General features: G+C 38.1%; 1 protein-coding gene across 3 annotated transcripts in view; it reads left to right on the plus strand.

Annotated features, from left to right (window-relative positions):
• The window catches only part of TNNI3K (TNNI3 interacting kinase), a 383,736-nt gene that overhangs the window by 159,765 nt on the left and 210,278 nt on the right, over positions 1-13,693 (plus strand). For all 3 annotated transcript variants that reach the window (XM_055402899.2, XM_088835391.1, XM_088835392.1), the window contains 2 exons: positions 12,748-12,834; positions 13,410-13,466. In XM_055402899.2, coding sequence (XP_055258874.2) covers positions 12,748-12,834; positions 13,410-13,466 — 144 coding nt within the window. The remainder of the gene's footprint in view (positions 1-12,747; positions 12,835-13,409; positions 13,467-13,693) is intronic.

Consider the following 13,693-nt stretch of genomic DNA (forward strand, 5'->3'; position numbering starts at 1 on the left):
ATTACCTGGAGATCCCCTGGCCCGGCAACCCACTCCAGTAATCTTGCCTGGAAAATCTCATGGAGAGAGGAGCCTGGCAGGCTACAGTTCATAGGGTCGCAAAGAGTCAGACACAACTGAAGCAACTGAACATGCACATATGTATTTAATATAAATGACATGGTGTGATGTATACATCTTAATGTCTGACCTGTTTAGCCCAATGAGTTGCGAGATTCATCTATATTGTTGCATGTAGCTCCAGATCATTCATTCTTATTGTATGGTATTGTTTTTAACTATATTACAATTTATTTATTCTGCTGTTTCAGGGTATTTGGATAATTGAGAACTATTAGGAACACAGCTGTTATACATGTACATATCACATACACATCTTTTGATGAATATTTGTGTACATTTCTGTTAGGTATAACTACCTTCTAATTTGTATAAAGGGAAGTCCAGGTAGTTTTGTATGTGTGTGTCAGTTGGAAAATTTTACTTATTCTAAAACCTCAAGAGGCCTTACTAAGTTCTAGTTATGTTGCATTAATTCCAGTGATTCTCAGATAACACCTCTCAAGAAATCTGAGTTTCAGAGAAAGACTTTACAAAGCATTAGTCTTCCAGAAGACAGCTCAGAAATAGCTGCTGCAGCCAGCTTTTCACAGGGTTTGGCTTTGTTTGTTTTTAGTTGATTGAGAATGATGGTTGAAAACTGGCTTTACTTTTATTTTCTGTGGAGTTCTACACTTTATAAAACCTTGAATCATTGTGCAAGCTCCTAAGATTTCCTACCAAAAGACAGCAACAAAAATCCTTTAGCTTAGAGGACTTACCCACTGGTCTCTGCAACATATGCCATATTTGTCACCCTTATTTGTTCAACTAATGTGGCAGGCATCAGTGTTGCATTTCATTATTACTATGAATTTTAACAAATTGAATGTTACCACTCAGGAGACAGATGGATGTTTTGCATATGTTCTAGGGCAAAGCAAGTCAAAGCAACAAAATAAAACTGTTGCTATTTTCTCTTGCTAGAGAAACGTTTCTTTGTTTTCATGTGTTCAGGGAGCATTGAAATGTCCTTGTTAAAATATTGTCAGTGGTGCACTGTCCCTGTTTTCTTTGGATAAATAGTTTACATTCTCCTTCAGAGAGGGAGTCACCAAATTAATTGATCTGGCATACCAAGGATTTCCTCAGCTGCTTGGAAATGGAGTTGAAAAAGCAATAAAACCACTTGGAGTTACTTCTTCAAGAAATAGAGATGATGTATAACAGAAGTGACCCCACCATAGTTTGCCTGTACCCTATCCAGTCCTTAAAAGAGAAAACCCAGAAGAGAGCTTTATAACCAGAGTCTGTTTGGAAAGGATTACTTTTGGATGTGCCCTGTTTGAATAGCTCCTCCTAGTGTACCTTCAAAACAGAAAACTAGGAGACTTTCTCAACAGCACTCATCTCTGAGTGATTCTAAGACCAATTTTGCATCTGTCCCAAACAAAATTGTTAGCTGACCCTCTCTGCCATTCTGTTATCGCATATTTACAGCTGCTTTGGAGTTCTGAAATAATTATCTACTGTCTTTTAGAATACTTTTAGAAAAGAGTTTGCTCACTATGGCTCCCTGCGGGATCAAGTATGAAGAATATTTTCTATTTACATAGTCTTTTTAGCCTAAATATATCAAAATCAATCTTGGAAATAATTTTCCCAGTGACCTTGGTTCTATACAGAAGCCTACTGGTTAAGTTTCAATATTTCTCTGCTAGACTGCTCAGAGCTCCAATTTTACAATACTTAGTGTTTCCTCGGAGAAGGAAATGGCAACCCACTCCAGTGTTCTTGCCTGGAGAATCCCAGGGACAGGGGAGCCTGGTAGGAGGCCGTCTATGGGGTCACACAGAGTCGGACACGACTGAAGTGACTTAGCAGCAGCAGCAGCAGCAGTGTTTCCTCTCCCCAGTCTGTCCTCCCTTTTCTTTTTTACTCTTCTGAGAGTAGCCATATCTGGCTCACTCACTGGGATTTGTTCTGCCCTTCCCCTGGGGTACAAAGGACTTGTATGAATCAATTTAAATTGGCCAGAAGAAATAGCCAGCAGCCTGCTTATGTCCAAATTCTCTGCCCTAATCACCAGTATGGAAAACTCATTGAAAAGAGCCACATATAATCTTACATCCATTGCATTAAAGATGAAACTGCCGAATTGAAAAGATCTCAGCCAATTAGAATTGAACACATAGCTCAATAGTGTGTCTGGCAGTTAGATTTGAAAAGGCTGCCTTTGACAAAGAAAAGCACTCCTTTATGTCAGGCTGTTTAGGGTCAGAAAATAACCCAAACCAGAAACAGAACTAAAAACTTCTTATTTGCTTCAGTACTGACACCAGTTAAAGTAATTTACAGAGGCTCCTATCCCAATATCTAATTACCCAGAATACAATATTTGTATACAGCAGAACTACTCTAATTCATAGTGACAGGGAGCTGCAGTTGGAAAATTAGTGAGTAAGTGAGCAAAAACAATAAAAATCAAGGCTCCTGTACTATGATATATACTTTGTTCATTCCTTTTGACAAGTGTAGTATGGTGTGAATTATTTATAGTAAACGTACCATAGTGTATTCTCTAAAAGTAATGAAGTCTTATAGCTGTGAGTTTCTACAGTTTTCAGCCAGTAAAAATTAACTAAGAGATAAGGGTGAGGGAGGAGTATAAGGAAGGAGAAGTGACTTCATTAAATTTTTTGAGAAATCTTCATCCTTGGATTGTAAACTCCCAGTCTTTTTCTATATTGAATTCTTACCTACATGGAGTTTAGTTACTTAGTTTAATAAACATAGTTTATTATGCCAGGGTGGATCGGGATGAGGTAAAGGAAGGAATAAACAGAACGTTTAGGTGGTGTTTAAAATTCTATGTGTAATTTTCTGTCTCCTGGTTCTCTCTCTACATGTTTAGTTAACTCTCTTTTTAAAATAAATAAAATAATACCAGCTCTCATTAGAATAGGAAGAACCTTTATTCTTGTAGGGGCATAATACAAAAAATTTTGAAACATAATAACTATATGTGAAACTGTATACATCAATACAACTAGTAGAAGAGAACTTTACACTCGTTAATCACTTATTACATATGCATATGTGCAAGCATGCATGCTCAGTTGCTCAGCTGTGTCCAACTCTTTGTGACCCCATGTACTGTAGTCTGCAGCCTCCTCTGTCCATGGGATTCACCAGGCAAGAATACTGGAGTGGGTTGCCATTCCCTCCTCCAAGGGATCTTCCCAACCCAGGGATGGAACCCGAGTCTCTTGCCTCTCTTGCACTGTCTGGTGGGTTCTTTACCACTGATCCAACTGGGAAGCCCCACATATGCATATATGTATATATATATATATGTAATTATTTGTATTACAATTGTATTACAGAAAAAATGTTTGTGACTTTGAGGTGTTAAGTCACACTAGCTCAAACCACATAGCTCTTTGGTGGAAATCTGATACCAAACAGAGGTCTGTCTTATGGCACGAATCAACCTAACCACCTCACTCTAGAATCAAGTAAATCTAAGTCCAAATTCCATACTTTTTATTGAATGACCTTGGGCAAGTTATTTAACCCCTCTGAGGTTTAATCTTCAAATTTAAATAAATTAATAACTACTTTACAGAATTCTGCTATGGGTTAGGAATAAGAAATAATGTTTGGATTACAGATTCTCAATAAAAAATAGTGATATCTGTTATTATTAAGTGCACAGAAGAGACACAATCATGCTCCAGAAAACTTTAAAATCTCAAAATCTTTCTAATTTACAACATGCATTAATGTACAGGAAGAAATATGACATTAGCATATTAAGATAATGGGTATCCTCTTTAAACCTTTTCATGAAGCCAGATATCACTGACGAAACCCAGAATATAGAAATCACTTGTGTTATTTGGTTGTGTATATATTTCTTATTTATGAAAAATAGTAGCATTCACTGAAAACTTAAGGACTACAGCAAGAAGTTTTGAAGATCACTCATCAAAATGTTAAGCAATTTAAAATCATTGTTCTAATATGTATATGTGCATGATCAGTCACTCAGTCATTTCCAACTCTTTCTGACCCCATGAACTGTAGCCCACCAGGCTCCTCTGTCCATGGGGTTTTCCAGGCAAGAATACTGGAATGGGTTGCCATTTCCTTTTCCAGGGAATCTTCCTGACCCAGGGACTGAACCTGCATCTCCTGCTTGGCAGGCAGTCTTTGCCACTGACCACCTGGGAAGCCCCCTAATATGTGTAGCTGCATACAAATATATAACATTTTATATATATAATATTTTAAAAATTTAGTACAGATTTCCAAGTCTCTTTACTTCAGCAGGATTTCCCCCCTTCAGTCATGGAGAATTACATGATTCTATGGCTTGTTTTCAAACCATTACACCATCTGATTTGCTGGATCCCTTTACTTGGATATCTGAGGAGCATAAAAAGCTCAATAAGTCCAAAACTGAACTTAATATCTTTTTTTCCTTCATCATTCATGGTCTCCTACCATATCCCTTATTCATGATGTCATTTAATGTCATTGACATTCTCTTAGTCACTTGAGTCAGAAATCTGGATTGATCCTTGACTACTGCTTCTCTTTCATCCTCGCTTCCCCCATATCCATTCAATCAAAAAGTCTTGTCATTTTACTTCATACTTATATTTTGAATCTATTCTTTTTTTTTTACTCTCACTGTTTTAGTTCATAACCTTTTCCTTCTCCTGATCCATTTTATTCACCTTATAACTACTTTTTTTTTTTTTGTCTTCAGCTTTGATTCCATTTTCCAACTGTGATCTAAAAGATGTATCCATGGTGTAAATAGGACCATATCATTCCCCAGCTTAACCTCCTTTACTGACACACTATCACCTATAGAAAAAAGTCCCAGTTTATTACCATTACCTCAGTTTGTTATGATGGCATACTCTGTGCCCTTCCTACCTCTCAAATATCATATCCAGTCACTCCTGTCACATGAGTGACCCCATATGCTACAATTGTCATCACATTCTTTAGATCACTAACATTCACTGAGGTTCACTGTATGTCAAGCATATTCCAAATTGCCTTATCTCATTAAATCTACACAACAACCCTGTAAGACAGTGTCTATTCACATGATGTTGTTGTTCTTTACTCGCTAACTTATGTCTGACTTTTTTGCAACCCCATAGACTGTACCCTGCCAGATTCCTCTGTCCATGGGATTTCCCAGGCAAGAATCCTGGAGTGGGTTGCCATTTCCTTCTCCAGGGGATCTTCCCAACCCAGGGACTGAATCTGCATCTCCTGCTTTGTCAGGAGGATGCTTTACTGCTGAGCCACCAGGGAAACTCATCCACAGGATAGCTATGCAAAATTACTTGCTCCTCCCTACACATGTCCTGTTATTCCAGTTTTCTAAACCTTTTCTCATGGCATTTTCTCTTTCTCTATACCCTTCCACCTTGCCTACTCCACTTCACCTTAAATTTCTGATTTCTACTTAGACTTCAAGACTCAGTTTATGGATCCTGTCTTCTAGAAAGTCTCCCCTGACATTCCAACCTAGTACACATGTCCGTTCTTAGTGTTTTAGTGTGCCATCCTCATTCTTCTATCTCAGTTTGAAACATTATTCCCCTTAACTTTTTTGACAACAAACATTTGGGCTACTAATCTTTGTCTTCCAAAACCTTAATTCAATGACTGATTCCTAATAGCTGCTCAATACACATTTGTTGACATGAAATAGAGAATGAGGAGATATTTCATAGCATTCTATTAGGAATCTCACTACATGGCATACAATCAGTCATAACATAGCTGATCTTTTCAAGAACACTAATTACTATACTAATTCTTTTCAAGAACACTAATTACTGAACACTAATTAGTAATTACTAATTACTGATATTAGTAATTACTAATTACTGATAGGTTTTTGTATTAACTGCACAATTCTAATACAGTAATAGGCAAAAGATTTTAAAGAATATTCTAAATAAACTTCCTCTTTCTACTCATTGGAACTGCAAAAACTTTTATTCTGGCTAGAATGCTTTTATTCTCCCTTTTTGCTTAATAACTCATGCTTATCTTTCAAGTTCAGCTTAAAAGACACTTCCTCAAGGAACACTTCCATGACCCCTCCAGCCTATTGTAAAATAACATCATTATGCACACTCACAGCATCTTCTACCTTTCCTTCCTAAAGAATCCACCTGCCAATGCAGGAGACACAGATTTGATCCCTGGGTCAGAAAGACCCCTGAAGAAGGAAATGGCAACCCACTCCAGTATTTTTGCCTGGGGAATTCCTATGGACAGGGGAGCCTGGCAGGCTGCGGTCCATGGGATTGCAAAAGAGTTGGACACGACTTAGCAACTAAACCAAAATATTTGCATTCTAAACAAAATATATAAAAGATGTATATATATATATATTTATACTATACAACATACACAAAATTTACAGTGAGTATATATATATATGTTTTTCTACTACACAACATTACAAGAGTAAAGGGCATTTCTGTTTCAACATTATACTCTTGTACTTTGCTTCATTCATTCATTCAAAAATCTGTGTCACAAAACTACTATGTGATAGATAATATACTCAGAACTGAAGTAAAATAGTGAGCAAAAGAGATAATATCTCCCTGCACTTAAGAAGTTTGCATTTCTAGCAGAAGAGACATGTCATAATATGGATAACAAATAGAAACTATCAGATAATAATAAGTGCTAAGAATGAAATAAAAAGGAAACATGCCAGCAAGTGAAAAGTTCAAGGACACTATTTAAAATGAAAAAGTCACAGAGGGCTTCCCTGGAAAGATATTGTTTGAGCTGGTCTCTAATGGGCACTCAATAAATATGTGTGGAAGAGAAAGGAAGGAGAAATAAAGGCAAAGTGCAAAGGGAGGGAAAAGAGGAAAGAGGAATGTTAAATGGTTTGTATAAATGTTCTTTAGCCAAAAGTATTCATCCTTGTGGAGTCTTATCTCAAGATGAAGGAAGACTAGCGACATTCTATCTGGTCCCGGTGAACAAGGAACAAGAATTCTTGTTAAGGAACAAGAATCATGGGGGAAGCAGGGAGTGTGCTCTCTGTCTCACAATATCAAATTAAATCAGTTTTCGGGTTTATGTCAGAAGAACATGTCACAAGTCTGAAATTTTTGTTCCCTCTGGTTTTATTGCCAGTGTGAGGAACCAGGACTGTCAGGAGGCAAATGAGCCATTGAAGGGCAACAAACATCAGGAGCCATCCTCTGATCTCACTTTCCAGTGTTTCTGGAAAATGGGTTTTTAACCTGAATGTTAGGGGGAATAGCAAAATATAGTCCCATCTATATCATTGCTGTGAGAGTTCTATTTTTTGAGGCAGGTATAAAGAAGGTCCAAACTGTTGTTTTGATGGCCCGGACATGTGGTCCATAGATCAATAAGAATTTCTTGGCTTCTTTATCAAGATCAAATCTCTATGTTTTCTACTTAATCTCAGACCCACAGAGCCTCACAGTTGGAAAATCAGGGAGAAGGTCTTAATACTGGTGTCATTCACCATTAATCTTTAGATCTAGTTTTTAAAATGGTTTTCATGGCAAGCTTTCTTCTGTGTTCTTAAAATAATTTCTCATAGCAGTGAAAAACATCCATTGTTTCTAGGATGAAATGGTAGGGACTGAGAGACAACCTTATAGGGAAATAATAAAATTTGTACTTTCCTTTCTTGAATAATTTAAAATCCTCTTTTGTGTATGTGGCCACGATATAGATACTAAATTGTCCATATTCCAGCCCTTTGGATGGACTTGTAGCCTTAAAGGACAACTTAGGTTTTATTTATTTTTTTTAAATTTATTTTATTGGAGGCAAATTACCTTACATTAATATATTGGTTGGTTTTGCCATACATTGACATGAATCCGCCCTGGGTAACTTAGGTTTTAAAATAAAGAGCAATTCATAAAGTTTTGGAGGGGTGGGTTATGGGGGAAATCACTCCTAATGTAAGGAATAAAGGAACATAAGAAGACATTAAAGGGGAAGCCCGGTGCTTGGGGAATAAAGACAGGACTGGAAGAGCAGGGAGCTGGAAATGAAAGTGACTGCAAGCCAGCGGGGAAGAGTCCCATATGCCAAAACCCTCAAGGGCACCCGTGAGTAATAGTCTGAAAGTGCAAATCATTATTATAACTGCATTAGGCTAATAACATAGCAACCTCCTATTTGGGTAAAACACTTGGATGTAGATAGTAAATTCTTAGATATGGGAAAACATTTTATTTAATTAGTAGAACTTCGATTATCTCTGGATGTGTTCCATTAGTGTGCCTTGGTTATCTGGGTATGTCCATTATCAGGAGTTTGTCTCACAAGTCCATTTAGTGAGTTCCATCAAGGCCTTTTTCTGCTTAACCCCTCACAGCCAAGTATCAGGGTACTGGGCTGTAGTCATTTTCAGGTTTCTTTGCATACACTGGTAGTTTGTCAGAGCAATGCTAGCAAAGGAGAATTGCCTATACATGTAGCAGGAGGTGGGAAATCAGGCAGAGATGCCTTCCAGAGCCAAGGGGGCCTCTTGGCATTTCCCTGGCAGCCTTGTGCTTATCATCCGCCAGAACCCAGGCACTCATTAAGCTCTTGATGAAAAGCATCCTAAGGAAAATGCCAGCAAATTGTGCCACTGTGCTGGCAGGAAATTAAAACTGCTCAGAGCAAGTGGAGCCAAGAGAGCTGTTGAGATGAAAGGTAACATCAAGGGTGTGATCACGGACTCACACAGGCATTCAAGATTCAAGATGTGGCTTTCTGCTTCACTAGGGAAAGCAGGAGGCCCTCTCAGCTGTCAGTCACTGTCATTCCAACAGAGGGGCTGGGACTGGCGAGGCAGTGGGCTCTGTGATTTAAGCTTTGTTGTGCTTGGGTAAGTGCTTGTGGTTTGGGTTCTTTTCTTTCCCCAAAGGAGCCTCTCTTAGGAAAAACAGAAATAAGAAAAAGATTTGTTTTTGATTTGTTCTGTTCTTCCTGGTCCCAAACACTTAAAAATCAAACTAAGTAAAATAACAGTTTCAAAAGTATCACAGGTCTTATTTAAATAGGATCAGATAGTGTGGGTAGGAGCAGATAAAACCTTAGAGCCTAAGAATCTAGCAGTGGGATAGATGAAGGGGTGCTTTAATTCTGTGGGAAATTCTTGGTGGTTTTGCTAATTTGCCTGAGGCTCGAATGGTCATTAGCAGTGGAGAAGAAAGAAAAGCAGTACCAACATGCAAACATAAGCACATGGTAGGCAGAGCAATGGCCCCCAAAGATGCTGAGGTCCTGTTCCCTGGAACCTGTGAGCATGCTGCCTTACGTAGCAAGTGGCAAAGGGGAATTAAGGTTGCAGATGGAATTAAGGCTGCTGACTAGCTGACTTTGAAAGAGAAAAGAAACCTGGATCTTCCAGATGGGCCTAATGTAACATCGGGCTCCTTAAATGTATGCAGAAGCCAGAGTGATAGGATGTGAGAAGGACTCAGCCAGCTGTTGATGGTTTTGAAGATATAGAAAGGGGGCCACAAGCTGAGGAATTTTGGTGGCCTCTAGAGGTCTGCCTGCAATGCAGGAGACCCGGTTTTGATCCCTGGGTCAGGAAAATCCCCTGGAGAAGGAAATGGCAACCCACTCCAGTATTCTGGCCTGGAGAATCCCATGGAGGGAGGAGCCTGGTAGGCTACAGTCCACGGGGTTGCAGAGTCGGACACGACTGAGCTACTTCACTTTCACTTTCAGAAACTGGAAAAGGAAAGAAAAGGAAACTGATGTTCCCTAGGGCCTCTAGGAGGAATGCAGGCCTGCCAACAGCTTGATTTTAGCCCAGTGAGAATCATGTGGGACTCTGACCTTCAGAACTACAACATAGTAGAGTTGAATTAAACCACTATATCTGTGGTAATTAACAATAGCAGCAAAGAAAATGAATATACTGGTATTTATACTGGTATTGAATATTCATTGGAAGGACTGATGCTGAAGCTGAAACTCCAATACTTTGACCACCTGATGCGAAGAACTGACTCATTTGAAAAGATCCTGATGTTGGGAAAAATTGAAGGCGAGAGGAGAAGGGGACGACAGAGGATGAGATGGCTGGATGGCATCACTGACTCAATGGACATGAGTTTGAGTAAACTCCAGGAGTTGGCGATGGACAGGGAGGCCTGGTGTGCTACAGACTATGGGGTCGCAAAGAATCAGACACAACTGAGCGACTGAACTGAACTGATTGATTTAGAAAATTTATCTGAAGTTCCAAAAAAAGAGTTTCCAAGTTCATTTACAATTCTTGAAGCAAAATAGTAAGGCAAGAAAGCAGTGAAAAAATCCAAAAGGCATATTTATGTGTTAGAACTGTTAGGCATATTACATCTATTATCTCTCTTAATCTTTACGACAGCCTTATGAAGAAGTCTCACCACCTCTAATCTGTAAACAAGGATATTTTTGAAAAGTAAAAACAAATCATGCCCTTCAATTATTTAACATCTTCCAGCAGTCTCCCGTCTTCTCTGCGTTAGTATCCAGACTCCTTATCCTCACCTATAAGCTGTAAAGCTCCACATCAGTAGTATTAAAGTGTGGATTACTGATCAACCTCACCTGGGACTTTGTTAGAAAAGCAAATCACAGATCCTACTAGAGACGTTTTCAATCAGAATCTCTGAGAGTAGGGCTCAGGAATCTGTGGTTTAACATGCCCTCCGGGTGATTCTTGTACACACAATTAAGTCTGAAAAGCACTCCTCCACATGATGTGCACTCATCTACTTCTCCAGCTAAATGTGGACTGCTCATCCTTGCTCGTGATGCTGCAACCAAACTGGCCATCTTTCATTTTCTGAACATGTCATGCTTTCTCCTATTTGGGGCTCTTTACCTTATCTCTTCTTTCTGATTAGTAGACTCTTTAGAAATTTACCTGTTGGCGTATGTCTTTCATGTTTTGCAGTTTCCCTGACTGTGAGCACATGAGAGTCGGGTAAAAGAACATTGATGGTACTAGTTTCCCATCATTTCATCACGCATGCGTGCCTGCTAAGTTGTTTCAGTCGTGTCTGACTCTTTTGCAACCCCATGGACTGTAGCCCACCAGGCTCCTCTGTCCATGGCATTCTCCAGGCAAGAATACTGAAGTGGTTTGCCATGCCCTCCTCACCTGTGTCAATGATTTGAGAAAATCATTGATCTGCTACAGTTGATAAGATAATGGAAACTAGTTGTTAACTGTAGATATGTTTTTCTACAAGTTTAAACAATCATAGTTACAACTTTATTTTTTACTTTCTTCAGGAATCTGGATCTGAAATGTTGCTGATAAATATCTTAATCATTTCATCCCATGATCCTTCATACTCTATTAATTTTAATTTTTTTTGAAGGGAGGATTTAATAAGCAGGCACAATTCACAGCATATTCTCTATATTCTAGCTAAATGTATCTGAAGTCATGTTAACTATGAACCCTTCATGATAGATAAGCACTTATACTTTTTCAGTTTCTAAATTTTGCCCTTTATACAGTGAGTTCTGTTGGAATTCACAAGTCTCTTGGCAGGGTCTTTAAGGCTGACTTTGTTATCTTCTTGTATAAATTAACTACAGTAGATTATTTTCACAGTTAAAGCATAAAATAGTATCAAAGTTTAGTTCTATTGAAAATTGTCTACTCAAGGAGCATTTGACATTTTATTCTTTGTAATTTTAAGTTCATAGTACAATTAACAAGTTCCCGAATTTTGGTGGTATTATGTAATAGAAATTTATTTCTCAGTCATGTTACAGTTCAGGGTAGGCATTTCTGGTCAGTGGATTGCTTTCTCCCCTCCCTTATGGTCTCAGAGCCCTCCACATCCAGCTAGCAAACAGGGAGAGAAGACAAGACTCACTTATTTCTCAAAGTCCAGACCTGGAAATGACATCACTTTTGCTCATATTTACTTGATGGGTATTTGTCACAAAGCCCCAGTTAGATGCAATGGGGATACCGAGTTTTTGTCTGTGGATGGGCAGCCATTCTCAGTGACAAATTCACTCTGTGAATAGGAACTACAAATATTGGTAGGCAGCCAGCTGTCTCCTGCCACAGGAATCTATGGAAATTATCTTAATGCCCTGTTATACTGCACTTGCCAGTCAAATGTACTGCTCGGTCACAACAAATAAATCTCTCCTTCCTGTTTACCAAAGACTTTTCACTCTTCTAATCATGATCTTTTTATATACTCCCATTGCACTTGATGTTTACTCTTTTAGAAATTCTATAATTCTTATTGTTTGTTCAATTACATTAAACTTCCTGATAGTAGGACCACAGTTGCCTTGTTCATTGCATCCCCCATACCCAACATAGTGCTTGAAATAGTGCCTCACATATAGCAGTCTTTTTTTTTTTAGTTGAAGTGTACTTGACTTACAATATTATATTAGTTTCATGTGTATGACTTTGTGATTCAATGTTTTTGTATGTTACAAAATGATAGTGGCATCTTAATGAATTATTTTGAATGAATGCATGAATGAAAGCACTCAATTCCTATCACAATGTATTACTTCTTAAGATTCATCCTGTTTCAAGCTATCTCTGGTTATTTTGCAATTAGGTGATGAGCTGAACAGATCAAATAAGAATTAAGACCCTTTGCCCTTCTTTGTCTTTTCATAAAGGACATGATGCAATTGTCACACTTCTGAAACATTATAAGAGACCTCAGGATGAATTGCCCTGTAATGAATATTCTCAGCCTGGAGGAGGTACCCTCTTTCTTTTTAAATTTTCATTGTAGTGATATTGTGGCTAAAGGTAAACCTGTGTTTCTGTTAGCAACATTTTAGGGTCTGGGAGGAAGGCTTATCAGATTAGCTTTATTTTAATAAAATTTATGTCTGAGTAAGGCTGAAAATAAAGAAGCCCCCACTTAGGCTACTTTCTAACTCACCCATTTGCAGTTCCTCCAAGTTATACATCCCCTGGACTGGGTGTTTATGAGGCTGGTACATGCCTAGGAAGGCCTGATAAGCTGAGCATTCATTTTCCCTTTCAGCAATCTATTAAGACAGGACAGAGAATACTCATATGCAGACACAAATTAAATTTGCTGGAGTCTGCTAGACCTTGTATTTTTATTTTTAATCATTTTATGTACACTCTAAATAAATACTTGCTATACAGTTTCAGTATCCAGAGAAAGACCTGGGCTTAAGTTACACTCTCACTTGGTGTTATTAGCAAGTTTTCCTTTGTTATGTGCTTCTTTGTATAATGTTTAACTTTTATGTAGGAAAAATCATTTGTTACTTTTAACTCTATAATATAATTTGATTTCTAGATGGCTCCTATGTGTCTGTTCCATCTCCTTTGGGGAAGATTAAAAGCATGACAAAAGGTATTTTAATATGGGACAATTGTTATATTTTATTACTGAGTAATTACTGCCTCAAATATTATAACTTCCTATTTTGTCTTACATATTACAAATGACTATTTTGCAGGCATAAGTAATATTATTAGCAGATCATTATTTCCACGATTAACCTCATCTGCTGTTATTTTGCATATGTCCTCTTAGTTCATGAAGGTATAACAGTGAAAATTCCATATGAATATTATAAG

This window comes from Moschus berezovskii, chromosome 4, assembly GCF_049115385.1.
Source record: "Moschus berezovskii isolate FMDL1 chromosome 4, NW_MosBer_1.0, whole genome shotgun sequence".
Classification (NCBI taxonomy): Eukaryota; Metazoa; Chordata; class Mammalia; order Artiodactyla; family Moschidae; genus Moschus; species Moschus berezovskii.